Source organism: Pogona vitticeps, chromosome 2, assembly GCF_051106095.1.
Source record: "Pogona vitticeps strain Pit_001003342236 chromosome 2, PviZW2.1, whole genome shotgun sequence".
NCBI lineage: Eukaryota > Metazoa > Chordata > Lepidosauria > Squamata > Agamidae > Pogona > Pogona vitticeps.
In genome coordinates, this window is record NC_135784.1 from 19,084,954 (window position 1) to 19,100,921 (window position 15,968).

The 15,968-nt window shown below is 45.2% G+C and overlaps 2 protein-coding genes across 3 annotated transcripts in view; one reads left to right on the top strand and one right to left on the bottom strand.

Annotated features, from left to right (window-relative positions):
* Positions 1-11,433, bottom strand: part of LOC110071009 (uncharacterized) — a 38,248-nt gene extending 26,815 nt beyond the window's left edge. The window contains 6 exon segments of the mRNA XM_078386815.1: positions 1,486-2,390; positions 4,387-4,519; positions 8,183-8,259; positions 9,270-9,372; positions 9,636-10,193; positions 11,327-11,433. Of these exon segments, the coding sequence (XP_078242941.1) occupies positions 1,486-2,390; positions 4,387-4,519; positions 8,183-8,259; positions 9,270-9,372; positions 9,636-9,962 (1,545 nt within the window). The 5' untranslated portion in view covers positions 9,963-10,193; positions 11,327-11,433.
* A 133-nt stretch (positions 11,434-11,566) lies between these two features.
* Positions 11,567-15,968, top strand: part of LOC110071008 (uncharacterized) — a 34,346-nt gene continuing 29,944 nt past the window's right edge. The window contains exons 1-2 of one of the 2 annotated variants that reach the window (XM_078388079.1): positions 11,567-11,732; positions 14,155-14,410. In XM_078388079.1, coding sequence (XP_078244205.1) covers positions 14,270-14,410 — 141 coding nt within the window. In that variant the 5' untranslated portion in view covers positions 11,567-11,732; positions 14,155-14,269. The remainder of the gene's footprint in view (positions 11,733-14,154; positions 14,411-15,968) is intronic. The other variant, XM_072988267.2, reaches the window with a different exon arrangement.

Sequence of the window (15,968 nt, forward strand, 5' to 3'; positions counted from 1 at the left end):
CATAGCAGACAGAGCACCGTAAAGAAAAGAGTGTACAATGGTGCCCCGTATAGCGACGATAATGCATTCTGGATAAATTGTTGCTATCCGGAATCGTTGCTATACGGGGCAAAAAACCCCATAGGAACGCATTAACCCTGTTTAATGCATTCCTATGGGGTGAAAACTCACCATTATGCGAAGATCCTCCATACGGCCGCCATTTTCACCGCCTCAGTAAGTGAGGAAACCGCGCGAAAACGCTGCAGGTGACCATTTTCTTCACCCAGTGGCCATTTTGGAACCGTCGATCAGCTGTTCTGAAAACATTGCAATGCGATTTTCGCACAAGTAAATCATCACTAAATCCGCATTGCTATGCAGATTATTGTTAAACGGGGCGCTTGTTATGCGAGGCACCACTGTATAATGCACTCTAATGGGGGGAAATGATCATGCTAAGGCAGGTTTAATAACACAGGGCTTTTTCCCTTGGACAGAACTTAAGCAAATAGAACATAAGCAAGCCTTTCTGAACGAGCAATTCAGCAGCAAAAGAAAACATGAAGTTACCCCAAGAGACAAGGTCGCTGGATGTTATGTTGTTGGGAAATGGCAGGATTGAATCTGTAGACCTGTCAATAGGGCAGACAATTGATCCCCCAGGGAATCTGACATCCGGTATAGTCATCTCATGCTGCAGAATACAGTGGTGCCTCGCTTAGCGATGTTAACTGGTTCCAAAAAAAAAACACATCACTATGGGAAAACATCGCTAAGCTAAACACCATTTCCCATAGGAATGTATTGAAAACCGGATAATCCGTTCCAATGGGAACGGATTACCGTCCTTAAGCGAAAATCGCCATAGGAAACATCGCTAAGCGAAACACTGTTCCCCCATTGGAATGCATTGAATAGGTTTCAGTGCATTTCAATGGTTTTGACAGGTCCGTTTTCGCTATTTTTAAAGTGTCTTAAAATGTTCAAAAATTGTTTAAAATGCTTGGAATCGTTAGTGCACCTTGTAAAACTTTTGCTAACTTAATTTGGCTTTGTTCTGAGTCTTTGTTAATTTTTGGTGAATTTTCCCCCCATTGAAATGCATTGAACTGTAGGTTTGACAGCTTTAGGTTGACAGCCGTTCTTTCCTCATGAGCACACCGCTTGCTATGGAGGCACAAAAGCCCCAGAATAATCACTGGTATCTTCATTGCCTTTAATTTTGCATAACTGTCGCTATTCCAGAGTGCTCAGGTGGAAGTTGACCAGGACTGACGGTGAACCCAGGGTCCAAGATTCATAAAATGCTAGGAGAGAGGGGAAAATGGAGAAGGCAGTCAAGCTGTAGAAACGCACTGGGCAATTTGGGGGTGGAATCCAAACCCTTATCCCTAGTACGGACTGCATACATTTCTCCCTTAAGCCCATGAGCAGAAAACCTCATCTTCTGGAAGACTACCCCCCCTTTTTTTTTTTTACTAAAACAAGCCATTTTGTTCAAAAAAAGCATTTATCTGGCTTCTCTCCTGTGTGAATTCTTTGATGTGAAGCAAAACAATTCCACCATCTGAAGCTTTTTTCACATTCCGAGCATTTATAAGGTTTCTCTCCTGTGTGGGTTCTCTGATGGCTAGAAAGGTGATCCTTCCTATTGAAACTCTTTCCACAGTCTGAGCATTTATACGGTTTCTCTCCTCTATGGATTCTATGATGGGTAGTAAGGTTATCCTTCCGACCAAAGCTCTCTCCACATTCTGAGCATTTATAGGGTTTTTCTCCTGTGTGGATTCTTTGATGAGTAACGAGTTTATTTCTCCACTTGAAGCTCTTTCCACAGTCTGAGCACTTGTACGGTTTCTCTTCTTCATGGGTTCTCTGATGTAAAGCAAAGCTATTCTTCCATCTGAAGCTCTTTCCACAATCTGTGCATGTGTATGGTTTCTCTCCTGTGTGGATTCTTTGATGGATGACTAGTTCATTCCTTCGTGTAAAGCATTTCTCACACTCTGAACATTTATACGGTTTCTCTCCTGTGTGGATTCTCTCATGCCGAGCAAAGTTACCCCTATCACTGAAGATCTTTCCACAGCCTGAACATTCATATGGTTTCTCTCCCATGTGGGTTTTTTGATGTTCAGTGAGTTGCAGCTGCTGCTTGAAATTCTTTCCAGATACGGTGCACTGAAATTGTGCCTTCCGTTCACAAATTCTTGTAGCTAAGCTCAGCCTTGGTCTTCTAGTTGCACTTCGTTCCCCCTGGGGAAATTTAATTTTTCCCTTTGTGGTATGATACTTTTCAGTCCCTGGGCTTACATCATGAGGGGTAATACATTTCTCTTTCCATTTTTGTTTCTCTCTCATTTTTTCTCTCCTCTGTTCATTCTTCTTATGACTCTTTTTCCAGTCGCCTGCAAATATAAACAGAGACACATGATCTTAGAGGAAGATGCCATCAATTTCAGACAGTAACCTCCATTAGAATGAGAAAGAAGCCAGTGGAGTGAGCTACCATTTTTGCCTGAGGCAGGAAGAAGAGGGGAAGGCTGCTCCTCTAGTGGGTATAAGTCCTTTAGGCCAAACGCCTACATTTGGACTAGCAAGTCCTACATTTAAGTTTAAGAAAAATAAGTGTGGTGTTCACTCTGGTCATGAATATTCATATTGTATTTGCATAGTCCAATAGGAGTGCTGGTCGGGCAGAGTACAATGTATAAGACTCAGCAGGACGAGGAGGCGTTTAGATAGACATGGATAAGGTTTAGATAGGGTTTTGAGATGGAAAATTAGAGTGTTAGAGAGTTGAGAGAATTTTGGAGTTTGGGAGGGAGAATGGTGGTTGAGGGTGGATAAAGAAGAATGTTTGTTTAAGAATTAACATTAATGAGATGAGAGGTGCTTGATTTTCTGAGGTAAAATTTCCTAGGAAAGTGCAGGATGACAGTAAATCAAATAAAAACAAAAGTTACCTCAATCTAAGCTAAGGAAAGCAATTTTAAGGCAAACTCCTCATTCTCAGAGTATAGTCCCCTGGAACATAATAGTTCTGAGGGAAAAGTTAATAAGGCCCTTTATTTTGAACCCAAGGCCAGTTAACAATGTTATACGTGTGAAGAGAAAGGTCATATTTGGGCTCAGTGTGACACTCAAAAGACTAGGGATTTTAACCAGCATAAAGGTGGAAATTCCAGTGAGCCTAGAAAGGCAAAGCAATTGGCAGTTGAAGTTGAGGCTTCTTCCCACCACAGCAGGGTTGCTAAGGAAATAGACTTGGCAGAGTGCCCAGTCATTCCCCGAAATGAGTGTTACAATGTTTCCTAATCCAGTACAATCCTATTTTACTAGAAAACTCAGTAGAAAATATTTGTATCAATGGCATAAAACATGGGTCCCTGACCCCCGGTCCGTGGCCAGGTGCCGGTCCTTGGGCTTCCCGGAACTGGGCTGCAGAGATGGATCTCTGCCCCCCTTGCACGCACGCACGGTGGGCATGTCATGCTTGGGGGAGCATGTCACGCTCACAGGGGGATTGTCACGTTTGTGCAGAGGCGTGTCATGCTCATGCACACGAGCGCAATACCCCCACACACACACGAAGCCTGCACCCCCAACCAGCCTGTGGTCCCAAAAAGGTTGTGAACCACTGGCATAAAATATTTTAGCTTTAAAGATTCATGCTCTCAGATAACTGCCATCCTGACATAATCCATGAAGAAAACATGATAGAAAATGAGGTCTCCGTTAAAGGGATAGGTTCTGAGTTGGTGGCCCTTCCTACAGCCACTATTTCTATGAATTGTAATGGATGGTATGTTATATGAAAATAGCACAGTTAGACCAAATCCCTGCTCTTTGTCTGATTGGTTTAGATTTAGCCAAGCATGTGCTTGGTGTTTTAAAAGTAACTCACTCTCAGGGGAGGGTGGATAAAGAAGAATTTTTGTTTAAGAATTAACAACATTGCTTATTCTGTCAACACCTGTATCAAGAAACAATTTCTATTTGGTTCTTTTAAAATTACATACGGTCTGGACATCTATCATTAATAACAGGTATTGGTGATGAAATCAACTGGTGGCAGCTGAGGGGCACGTAGCATAAGCTCCTTGGTTTGGTGAAATAAACAGGGGCCGTATTGAATCATGACAATAAACCATGGAAATTAGTTTCGGAATGGTATGGAATAATCCAGGAGAAATAAATTGTGGGCACAGGATCACACTTGGGGATTATCTTCTGTCTGAAAATACTAAATAAAAAAACCTCAGAAATATGTATTTTTATCCAATGTGATAACCTTGCAATTTTTTTGGTTTTTCCCTAGAGGATTCAAGGGGCAAATAAGTTTAGAAGCGGTGGGAGTGGTCAGTGGACCCTCTCATTACAATATCCTATATTTTCACTTACGCAGAGAGAACACCATCCCATAATTCTCCTCCATGACCTCCCTGTGCAGAGCCTTCTGGCCTGGATCCATCAGGGCCCGCTCCTCTTCTGTGAATTGCACGGCCACCTCCTCAAAAGTCACTAGAACCTGAAATTAGATAAAAGGAATCAGTTACTGTTCACATATGAGTTAGAAGTAGTCCAACATAGTCAAGGGGACGATGGGCTCCACTGCAGAATCTCAAGCTCCCTCAACGGCAGTCACAGGAAATTCCACATGCAGGAGCATTAAAAAAGAAACTGAAAATCACTGATAGGGGAAGAGCACTGTAAAAAACTGTTATTAAGTGGCAATGGGCACAAATCGAAAAAATGGTGATTTGTTGTGATTCATAATTAATCAAGGTTGATGAATCACAGATTTATGATGTTTCTCCTGATGAATCGATTTATGGATTCATCTATCCTTTAAAACACTATAAAGTGCCTCCCCATGCATGAAGAGACAACAACACTGAAGGGATTTTTCTCCCCCAACTCTTTTATATAGGCCCTCCTGGTTTTGTGGAGTTTGGGTTTCAGAGGTCCAAGTTATATACCCACATATTGGGTCCCCCCATGAAAGTGACAGAGGCAGCTGGCGTAGTTTTGAACCAGGCACAGACGTGGGTGGCATGGAGGGACTTTGGTCTACCGCCAGGCACAGAGGCAGATGGCATTGAAGTCGTTTGGTTTCCCATCAGGCATGTTTAGAATTTATGTGGCTTTTGGGGGTGTTTGAGCAGTGAGGTGACTGTCTGGTGAGTGGGTTTCTTCTTCCTCTCCCTGGGTTATCGAGGTGCGACACTTAGGCAGGCAGGCAGGTTTTTTCCATCCCTTGGTGGCACAGTGGCAGAAACAAGCCACATCGAATCGAGATGTGGAAGAGAGTGGGAAAGGAATTCAGTTGCTGCCCTGAGAACTAAAATGTAGCCAGCTTAAGAAAGCCCTCCCCAAATTCTCAGTCTTTCAAATCATGAAAGAAATGTAAATTAGAAGCAATGCTTTACTGTCACTGTGGAAAAAAAAAACACTCACTCTCTAAGCACACAGCAGCACATACTGCCTGAGTCAAAACTCGGAGCAGAAGTGTGAAACAGCTGCAGGAAAATGCTCTCCGTATTGAATTAATACATAGTGACACATCTTTGATGAGTTGATGATTTTTGAAGAAAATCATGATTCATTTTGTGATTCATTCCAATTTCCGCTAGTAATTCCACATTGAGCGTGCCAGTCTCGTCACCAAAATTATTTTGTAAAAGTGAAGGAAACGAAGAGAGATTTTGTGCCTGGAGGAACTTCCTTGTGTGGAATGATGACAATATTTAAGTTGATCGATTTCTTTAAAAAAGATATTAACATGGCAGAAGTGCATGAAATTAGGTATAGCATAAAACGGATGGGCAGGGTGAGATTTTTATTGCTCTCTCCCTCATACCTGAACTCAGAACTCATTCAATGATGCTGAAAGTTGGCAGACAAAGGATTATCAAAATCACTTACTGTGTTTTCTCCAATCTCAGGATGGGCAAAAATAACAGAAGCAGGGATATTTCCGCTCCATCATAACCCTATGCTGTCTTCCCAGAACTCCTTATTCCCTGAGGCAGCAACAGAGGAAGTGATTGGAAGGAGGGCCATCCCATGGGCTCGCCTGAAACACGACTGTGGCATTCACCCTTGTGGCACCTGCGTGTTTTGCCCTCACAAAGGCTCACATCGCGTTTTCCTTTCGCTGCCACCAGTGGATTACTTTAACCCACATACAAATGACATATATCAGAGCACTTGTCTTGTGAATACAAATAATTATTAAAGTGAAGCAGATATAATAACAGAAGCTCTTCAGATAAACACCATACACAAGCAAATCATTAACACTTCTCTCAGTACAGTGGTGCCTCGACTTACGAAATTAATCCGTATCGGAATGGTGGCCGTAACTCGAAATTTTCATAAGTCGAAGCACCATTTCCCATAGGAATGCATTGAAAACTGATTAATCTGTTCCACCGAAGAAAAAAAATCAAAACCAAAAAACAAACAAATCCAAAAATAAACATTGGAGCAAGTCCCGCACTGGGACTGAAACCCCCCCCCACCAAAAAACAAAACAACACAGAAACATAACCCCCCCCAGCCCAAACCTACCCTCCAAAACCCACCCAGAACAACTTTTCTAAAAAGAAAAAGCAGCACTTTACCAGTCTGAAGCCTCTGAAGCCTCCCTGGCTTCCCTGCTGCCTTTCTCCACTGCTACGGGGCTTCTCCGCCACCGAAACCCTCTGGGAGCCCATCTGGCCTTTCTCCCCTGCTGCCTGAAGGGCTGCTGCCGATGGCGGTTTCGGCGGCAGAGAAGCCACGCGGCGGCGGAGAAGCCGAGGAGGCCTCCAACGGCAGCAGGAAAGCCGGGGACGCGTCCAACGGCGGTGGCGAAGCCAGGGAGGCCTCTGGTGGCAGCGGTCATGGCGGCGGAAAAGCCTGGAAAGCCTCCAACAGTGGCGGGGGAGCTGGCTAGGCCTCCGGCGGTGGTGGTCACGGTAGCAGAGAAGCCCGGAAAGCCTCCAACTGCGGCGGGGAAGCCAGTGAGGCCTCTGGCGGCGGCGGTTGCTGCGGCTCTGGAAGCCCAGGAGGCTGAGCCCAACTGGGATGATCCGGTGACTCGCCTCTCAGCGGTGGTGGCAGCAGCGGTGGAAGCCTGGGAAGCTGAGCCTCCCTTTTCCTAACCATTGGGGTGAAAGAGCTACAAAGAAGCAGCCTCTTCGCCAACTGCTTGAATTTCCCGCCCTTTTCTCCTTCCCCTTTTTTGTCTGTATGTCAAAGTTCCGGCCGCAAGTTGATACAAAATTTTGTGGCCGGAGCTTTTTCTAAGTCGAATTTTTTGTAAGTCAGTACGTCTGTAAGTCGAGGCAGCACTATACATACTTTTGTCTTGTCATATCATTATCTACCTATTTTCTTAACCAGCCTTATCACTCTGTATCTGTTCCCTCTCTCTCTCTCTAACTAACCACTCCTAACTCTATATAGACCTCATCCCAATCTCTACCTCAGTTTCTCTCTCCTGCCAATCCCCATGCAGCTGCTGACTCCGCCTCTCCAGTCCTCTCATAGGTTTATGCAAATCAGCTCATGAATAAGAATAGCCTGAGTGACGTGGGCGATCATCACAACGACATCCTCATTTCTTCCCACTTCAGGAACTATTCCTAGTTCTGAGAAAAGAACAATGTGATTTGAGAGAACCAGTGGTGTGTTTGCTTCTTTCCTCCTCCCTTCTAATCACTTCTCCTTTGATGGACAGCCTGAAAGAGGACTCCCTGGCTCAGGATGCTCCAGTCCTGCTCCTGGTGCTCTTGCGCGTGACCTCTGAGTTTAAAAAGGCCTAAAAGGAAGACTAAAAGCCCTCATCATATAGAGTAATAGACTAAGACAACGAACAGTGACAGGGAATGATGCTTCCCAATGGCATCTGTACGATCACAGGCAATGCACACTGGGATACAGGGTCGCTGCAGAGAAACAGCAGAAGAGAGTGAATTTCCTGACGTCTTGGATATGAGCTCCCCAAAGACATCTGCTTCGACTCTGAGGGAAGCAGGATTCTGGACGACATGAGCCTCGATCTGAACAAGCCAAGAGCCTTATAATGATTTCAGACCCAGGAGACCAAGAGAACCTTCCCACCCTCCCTCGAGGTCTCTCAAGGTCAAGCGGGTGGGACTCAAATGGTCCAACTCCATTATTCTATGACGGTATGATTATCTTTTCCTACCGGATCTGGATTTAGGGCGGTCATTTCCACTCCATCAGGGGAAGGTCTCGAAGAAGGACGTGGGCTCCTTTCATCACCTGTGAGGGAAGCCAAGGAAATAAGGGAGATACTTTAGGACTGATAGCAATGATTATATGCTATCAAATCTTCCAGTGCTCTCTGAGTATAAAATAGACACAGACGTGATTTAACCGTCTCTTCTTCTGGCCACATCCTGGGACTCTGCAACTTGCCCAAGGCTACATAGGTGGGTTCTCTGTCTGGCACACAATGTGGGGAATCAAAATCCCAAACTCTGACTCTGCAGATACCTAGCGCTTGGCAAATCTATCTCTGGATCAAAACACCAGTCACTAGAGATACTCATAAATTAAATAAATAATATAATGAGAGACAGAGGTTACAGAAAGGAAACAATCAGTTATGCACATATTAATCACACTGAAGCGGGCAGAAGGATTTTCCATACTTTTCCCAGAGAAACAGGGCTAGATCTAATGTAGGGATGAGAACTTTGCATGGTTGTCTCCTGAGAGAGATGAAGACGCCACAGGTGGCCAGTCCGACTGGAACCTCTCCCGCAAACCGGGCGTCCACTTACCACTTACGGCACAGCAGCGGTCATCCTTCGTGCTGCGCCAGTCTCAGAAGTAGCTTCCCCGCTTCCCTGCGCTGTTGACCAATCGGCAGATGAGCAAGGACGCTTGTCATCCCACCTCCTCGCCAGATTTGTCAGCAGCCTAGGAAGGCGGAGAAGCCGCAGCCAGGCTATTTCTACAATTGGCGTGGCAAGAACAGTAACAGCTGCACATGCTAGGCAGCAACTAGTAAGTGATAGTCCGGTTCGGGGGGGGGGGAGGTCCAATTGGACGGGCTGCCTGTGATGGCGAGCTTTGCATTCGTCTCCCATCGGAGTCAAATGCGAACCTCCCCTCTCTAATCTAAACTAGCAAAGGTTAGAGGAAAAGCAACTGCTCTCGGAACAGAGCTTCCAGTAGCTCCTTTAAGGAGACCAGGAACTTCAGGCAGGTTGAACGCAAGTTTTAAAAAAGTGGCTAGGCTGAAGGGAGACCGCGCTGGTCTTTACCCAGGGCAGTGGCTCTTCCGTCACCCTTCAATAAAAAGTCCTTCTGTTCAGCTTCCTCTGTCTCAGGAAATCCACCAGCTGCCTTGCCTGACATTCTCTTCATCTGAAAGAAGAATAGATTGAGAAAGAGCAGTTTGAGTAGCTAAAAATACGAATCGTCTACTGTTATGAGGCCAGGATCACACCTCTGGACGTCTCTGCAGCAGGCCCTCCCTCCCTCCTTCCACCAAATCCATCAGCACCTCACCCTGGCTGACATGATTTGGAAATTCTACCTGGGGAGCTGGTGGGGATATTTTTTGGCAACCCACACATTTACTGCCCCCCGGAATTATCGGTGTGAAAGGCAGTGAAACAGTCTCTCACCTGCTCTGCTTCCTGATTCTTCTCCTCCTCTGCCTGGCTCAGGAGGAAACCCTCAGCCAGGGCCACTGCCTGGGAAGTGGACTCTGCCCCACACTCTCGGACCCAGCTCTCCATCTCTGGGGGCAGGAGAGCCAGGAACTGCTCCAGGATCACCAGGTCCACGATCTGAATCTTTGTATGCCTTTCAGGTTTGAGCCACTGATGACAAAGCGCGTGGAGTCGGCTGCAAACCTCCCGGGGCCCTTTGCCATCCTGGTAGGAAAACCTCCTGAAGCGCAGGCGAACCACATCTGAACAATCCGTGCCTCTGCTCAGATCATTTTGCATCGTTACCTCCCGGATGGCCCCGCTGCTCCCAGGCTGATTTGGAAGAAGCCTGCTTCAACACGATTTGGTTTGGAGGAAGACTTCAACGTGAGTGGATTCTGGCTCTTCCATTTTTTTAAATCTCAAGTTTTCCAGTCACTTTTCTCCTGCCAGTTTGTTTCTTGATGGGAAATCAGCAGGAACGATTGTAACTGGTGAAGAACCACATCAATGACAGTTACAGGCTTCTTCCTATAACAAAGACAAGAATATTCAAGGTAGGAAGGGCACTAGCAGTTGTGCATATCTGTGTATTGAACCTAAGGATGTCCTCTTTAATATGATCTTCTTCCCTTCCATGGTTTTAATTCTCCTTCCTAGGACAGATCACTGCCAGAACCTCACTCTTCCTTTTTTGTTTTGCAGATGGAAATAGGTGGAAAGTTAGCAATTAGTGGAGACGAGGGTAGGATCATCTTTCAGAGGGAGAGAGCTCAGCCTCAGAACCTTCCTCTCCATTTCCAAGCCAATCTGGGTTTTTTTTGCCTTTCAATTTTCAAGAAAACTCCAACAGTGACTCTTTTTGAAATATAGTAATAGTATAACTTCTGAGGTTTCCAGCCTTATTGTCCCCAGTAAATGTCTAGAGAACAAGATGAAGTCATGGCTTATTAATCTTAGAACTGCATACAGTAACTGTTAGGTACCTTATGGATGAGCGAGCCCAGCCCTTCTTAAGGAGACCCAGAAGGGAATCAAACTCCCATCCTTCGGATCTGCAGGCAAAGACCCAAATCCCTGAGCTATCCAGCATTTCAATATCCCTCCGCCCTCTTGCCTGATTTTCTCCCCAGAAGGAGACATGCAAGTCCCTCCAAAGGGTCTGTTCCATTTTCTGCCTTTCTGAGGACTCTAGCAGAGATATTTGTTATCTCTGCCATGAATATACTTATTAGGGGTTGGCAATGACCAGTCACTCTTCGGGACGTATCACAAATTTGGGGGGCAAAAAAAAACCAAACCCCACCCAGTAGGATGGCTATAAGTCGATGTCACTTGACGGCATAAATATACCACGTTTATTTGAATGCTGGAACTTTTCCTTTCACCGACGTGGTTCTCATGGCTTTCCTCCGGATCCCCCTCTTAGTGCAACGGAGTGAAAAAGGAAGGAAGAATGAATGAATGAATGAATGAATGAATGAATGAATGAATGAATGAATGAATGAATGAACGGAGATCCCTGATGAGGGTTTTACAGAAAAGGGCTCTAAGCGTCTCTCTGCTAGGATTCCCAGCCATTCCCAATGGAAAGTTCAAGGTCCCTCCGAGCCCCTTTCCCGCCCTCCGCCCCCTTCCCTTCCTTTCTCCCCCTAAACACTGACCAGACCCCCCCCCCTCGGAAAGAGAAGGGCGGTGGTGGCAACGGCTGCACCTCCTGAGCTGGGGGGGGAACGCGAAGAGGCCAGGCTGCGTTGGCACGGGGGAAGGAGATGAGCGTTGCACTCCTTCCCCTGTTCCACTGACTCAAAGAGGCAGAGAGACCCAGACTCTCCCATCCAGGCGCTCCGAGCGGCGATTGGTCGAGTCTGTGCTCTCTCTGCCAGGAGCCTGGCTCGGCTTCAGTCACGTGATAGGAAAGGGAAAAAGAAGTTTACACTTTAAAGAAAAAAAGCAATGGGCGCATGCGTCCTCCCTCCCCGTGCCTGGAGTAAAAGCTGGCAACTTTAAATGGGAGGCTTTGAACACAACAGTCGCTCTCTTTGAAGCCAGACATAGAGGTGTGGGCAGGTGAGTATTATTTGTTTTAGAGATCTTGCTGGGAAAGGAAAACTTCGGAAGGTTAAGAATAAGAATTGGGGAAGAGAAGAAACAACAGAGTAATTTCTGGGCAGGAACCCCCCCCCCCCTTTGAGTCCTTTGAAATGCTTGGAAATATTTGCAGATGATTTTGTTGAGCAAACTCGGCCATGCCAGTGCTAAATTCCAGGCCCTTTCCTAACCTTAGGAAAAATTAAGATCCTGAAGGGACTGTCTCGGGCGGCAGAAGGGAGAGGGTCAGCCCTGATGGTCCCCATACTTCCTTCCTGAGCCCCCCCCCCCCCAGCTTTTCTCTTCTTGGGCCTGCACAGCTTACACTGCTGCCCTCTGTTAGAGCCAGCCTTCCCTCCTCCACGGTTGGAACTGGGAGATTTTATTAGGAGAAAAAAATGTGGAAATCTTAAGAATATACACACAGTGTTAAATTGATGCCTAGACTTTGGAAAGGAAAATTACGCTTTCACGAAGATCTCATCCACTGAGAAAGACGCGCAATGGACGCTTACTTTTAAGGTAACAAAGCATTAAAAAAACTTGTGGAGAAGGCTTATGAATGGGGGGCTTTGGGTGGAGAATGGATTTGAATACAGTGGTGCCTTGCTAGACAGTTACTCTAAATGATAGCTTTTTCGCTAGATATTGACTTTTTGCGATCGCTATAGTGATTTGTAAAACAGTGATTCCTATGGGGGAATTTCGCTGGACAGTGTTTGGTTACTGCTTCGCAAATCAATTTTTGCTAGACAACAATTTTGACAGCTCCTTCCACACTCGCAAAACGGATGTTTTCAGGACCTAAGCTTCGCAAGACAGCTGTTTAACAGCTGATCAGTGGTTCGCAAAGCGGCTTTCCTATGGCCGATCTTCGCTAGACAACGACGATTCTTCCCCATTGGAATATATTAAACAGGTTTCAATGCATTCCAGTGGGGAAATAAGACATAAGACATAAGACATAAGAAATTTATTTGTCATTGCGCTCACAAGTGGGTGCAACGAAATGAGGTGCTCTTCCCCAAGGTAAAACTGGACAACACTACAAAAAAAGTTAAAATATACACAACTTTCACCATCCAAATATAGATACCCCGTTTTCTCTCAGCAATTAAAATCCACCAAAAACCTATGGCCCCACATTTAAACTCAATACTGCACTTGGGTAAAAACTGTTCTTGAATCTGCTTGTCCTTGCTTTCAATACCCTGAATCTCCTTCCTGATGGTAATAGTTTAAAGAGCTGATATCCCGGATGAGAGGAGTCTTTCAGTATGTTAGATATCTTCCTCTTACATCTGTTCTTATACAATTCTTCCAAAGAGGGGAGTGAACAGCCAATGATATTTTGGGCCGTCTTAATCACCCTTTGAATTGCCTTTTTCTCTGCCACTGTGCAGCTCGTGAACCATACACAGAGACAGTAGGATAATATGCTCTCAATCGAACTCCGATAGAAGGTGATTAACAAACTCTCAGTCAATTGTTGCTTTCTAAGAATCCTTAGAAAATACAACCGTTGTTGTGCCTTCCTGATTAACGCAGCGGTGTTTGCACTCCAAGTCAGGTCATTTGTTATGATAGTCCCAAGAAATTTACATTCAACCACCTGTTCCACACAAACTCCATCTATATACAGTGGCTGAATGTCTGCTCTTTTTTTTCCTATAGTCCACTATGAATTCCTTGGTTTTTTGGATGTTAAATAAAAGATTGTTTTTTTTGCACCAGCGGGATAGCTGTAATACCTCGTCCCGATACGCAGACTCATCATCCCCAGAGATAAGTCCTACTAGTGTAGTATCGTCTGCAAATTTGATAATCCTATTACTGGGATGGTTATTGGTGCAATCCGATGAATAAATGGAGAACAGTAGTGGACTAAGGACACAGCCTTGTGGAGTGCCAGTGCTGAGTAAAAAGGTAAAAAGGTAAAAAGGTCTGCATTTAACAGACAGATATTCCAGCTCCAAAGAGCTATGACGTGTTATAATCTCTGAGTTTGTGCACCAGCTCTCTCTAACAAACACGCACAATCCTCCTCCTCTGCACTTCCCCACATTCCTGTCTCTGTCCAAACGATGTAATAAAAAACCTTCCATATCATGCTTTTCTCTAGACGATTATTTCGCTAAACAGCAATTTCAGTGGAACGTATTATCGTCTAGCGAGGCACCATTGTAGTTTCAATTAGGGAGGGGGAGAGGCTTCCTCTTCCCAGTCTCTTGATAGTCCCAAGCACATGGATTGGTGGCTGTCATGGCCCTACATGCCTGTCTCCCACCTCAGCCTTGGGATTCTCCCGCCTTTCCTTTTGGAGATGAAGCTGGGTTGGTTGCTATTGTGTTGTATTTTTTTGTCTTATCTATGCTAACATGGGAATGTCTTGGGTTTGCAGAGTTTCAGTTGCATGGCCTGTGAAGACAGTCTTTGCCCAGAGGGAGGAAAGTGGCTCCAGGACTCTGTTGGAGGCATAATTGGGTACAGACAGAAAAGCTGAGATCCCAGACTTCATGATTCTGGGGCAGGTCTCGACCACCCTCCCCCTAAAGATGATGCACTGGATGAGAGAAAGTGGAACAGAAACCGCTTCCCAGGCGGAACGTTTCCTAACCCTGTGTCAGGCAGAAGAGAAAAAGCAGCAGCAGCAGAAGGTGATGATCTATTAATTCTGGGCGCTCAGAGTGTGAAATGGACAGTCGGTGGCCACTCCTTCCCTTCTCACTGTCAGTTTTGTGGCTGTTCTGCTTGCATCGCTCCACCGATCACATATTGTCCTTGAAATCTAGATGCATGGGCTGAGTGCATCATGTTTTGAAACCGAAAGAGTGACTATCCTTGACATGTGGGAGGCCTCTTTGCACTTTAAAACAAGGTGTGTCCTGCTTGTGTACCTAGTTTTCTAAGGAAACAGCAGGTTTGCTTCTACTATTTGCACATTATCCTGTCAGGGAGGGATGGTTCACAATTACGTTTGCCCACAGCTACTCTTAAGAGATAGGAAAATTTCTTGAGGAAATTTGAGGATGAGGTCCCTTATCCCCCACGTTCTTGCCTCATCACTGAGCTCTTTGCCTCTATCTTTTCTGTCTTCTTCCATATCATGGATCCTCAGATGAGAAATCTCTTTGTAGAAGTTCAGCCTGATTTTCCCATGGCCGAGAAATGTCAGTTCGATGCCAAACAGAGTCCCCAGTGATGAGAGATCCAGTGAAGGTGTTGAGGTGTCAACTTGATAGACAAGGATTAATGCTAGGAAGGTGTTTGTTTTTCCCTATGTGAAATGAAAGGAAGGTCTTTGAATATTTTCCTTCCAATTATTTGGAGATGAGGGCACAGAGGCACAATTCTTTAGCTCTTTCCATACTTCCAACCTGCATTTTGATTTTTCATTTTTCAAGATTTTTTTATAGAGCAACCAGTTCCTCCATTTCTGTCCAGGAGGTCAAATACAAAGAGTTGTGTCTACACCCATCTGAAATGGATCAAGTGTAAAATAAAATAGGATAGGAGAGATCCTGATGCAAATCCACATTTATCCTCCCATGCTTGAATGATTGGTACTTATTTGTTTGTCTGTTATATTCATATTCCAAATTTCTTCTGAGGTGCTCATACCTGTTCTTCCTTATTACCTCACCTCACAACTACTCTCTGAGGTTGGTCAGGCTGAGAGACACTTAAATGGTTCTCTGTCACCCAGTTGGTTCAGCATGGACCAGAATGGGGATCACCCGATCCACTGCCCCATAACCTAACACAGTGGATCCCAGATATTTTGGCATCACACCCCATTTTTCCTTCTTGAGGAATACTCATGTTTCCCCCATGTTTTATTTACCATCATCCACATTTTTTAAAAAAAGTTTGTAATTTAAAAGCCCACAAGATATTCCATGAATGGGGATAGCAAGAATTACTTTCCTCTCCTCTCCTTATTCCCTTGTTCTTCAAAGTTTTCCCTCCCTCTGTTTTCTTGTGGAAGAATGAAGAGTATAAGGGGACCCTTGCTGGATCAGACCAAAGGCCAATCTAGTTTGACATCCTATATCTCACAGAAGCTCCCTAGATGCCTCCAGGAAGCTCCTGAAGGCACTAGTAGCCTTTTCTCTCCCCCATTGTTCCCCAGGAACCGGGATTCGGAGACCTCTCTTCCTGGAGGAAGCATCTAGCCAAGATGACTAGTAGCCCTTGATAAACCTGACCTCCGAT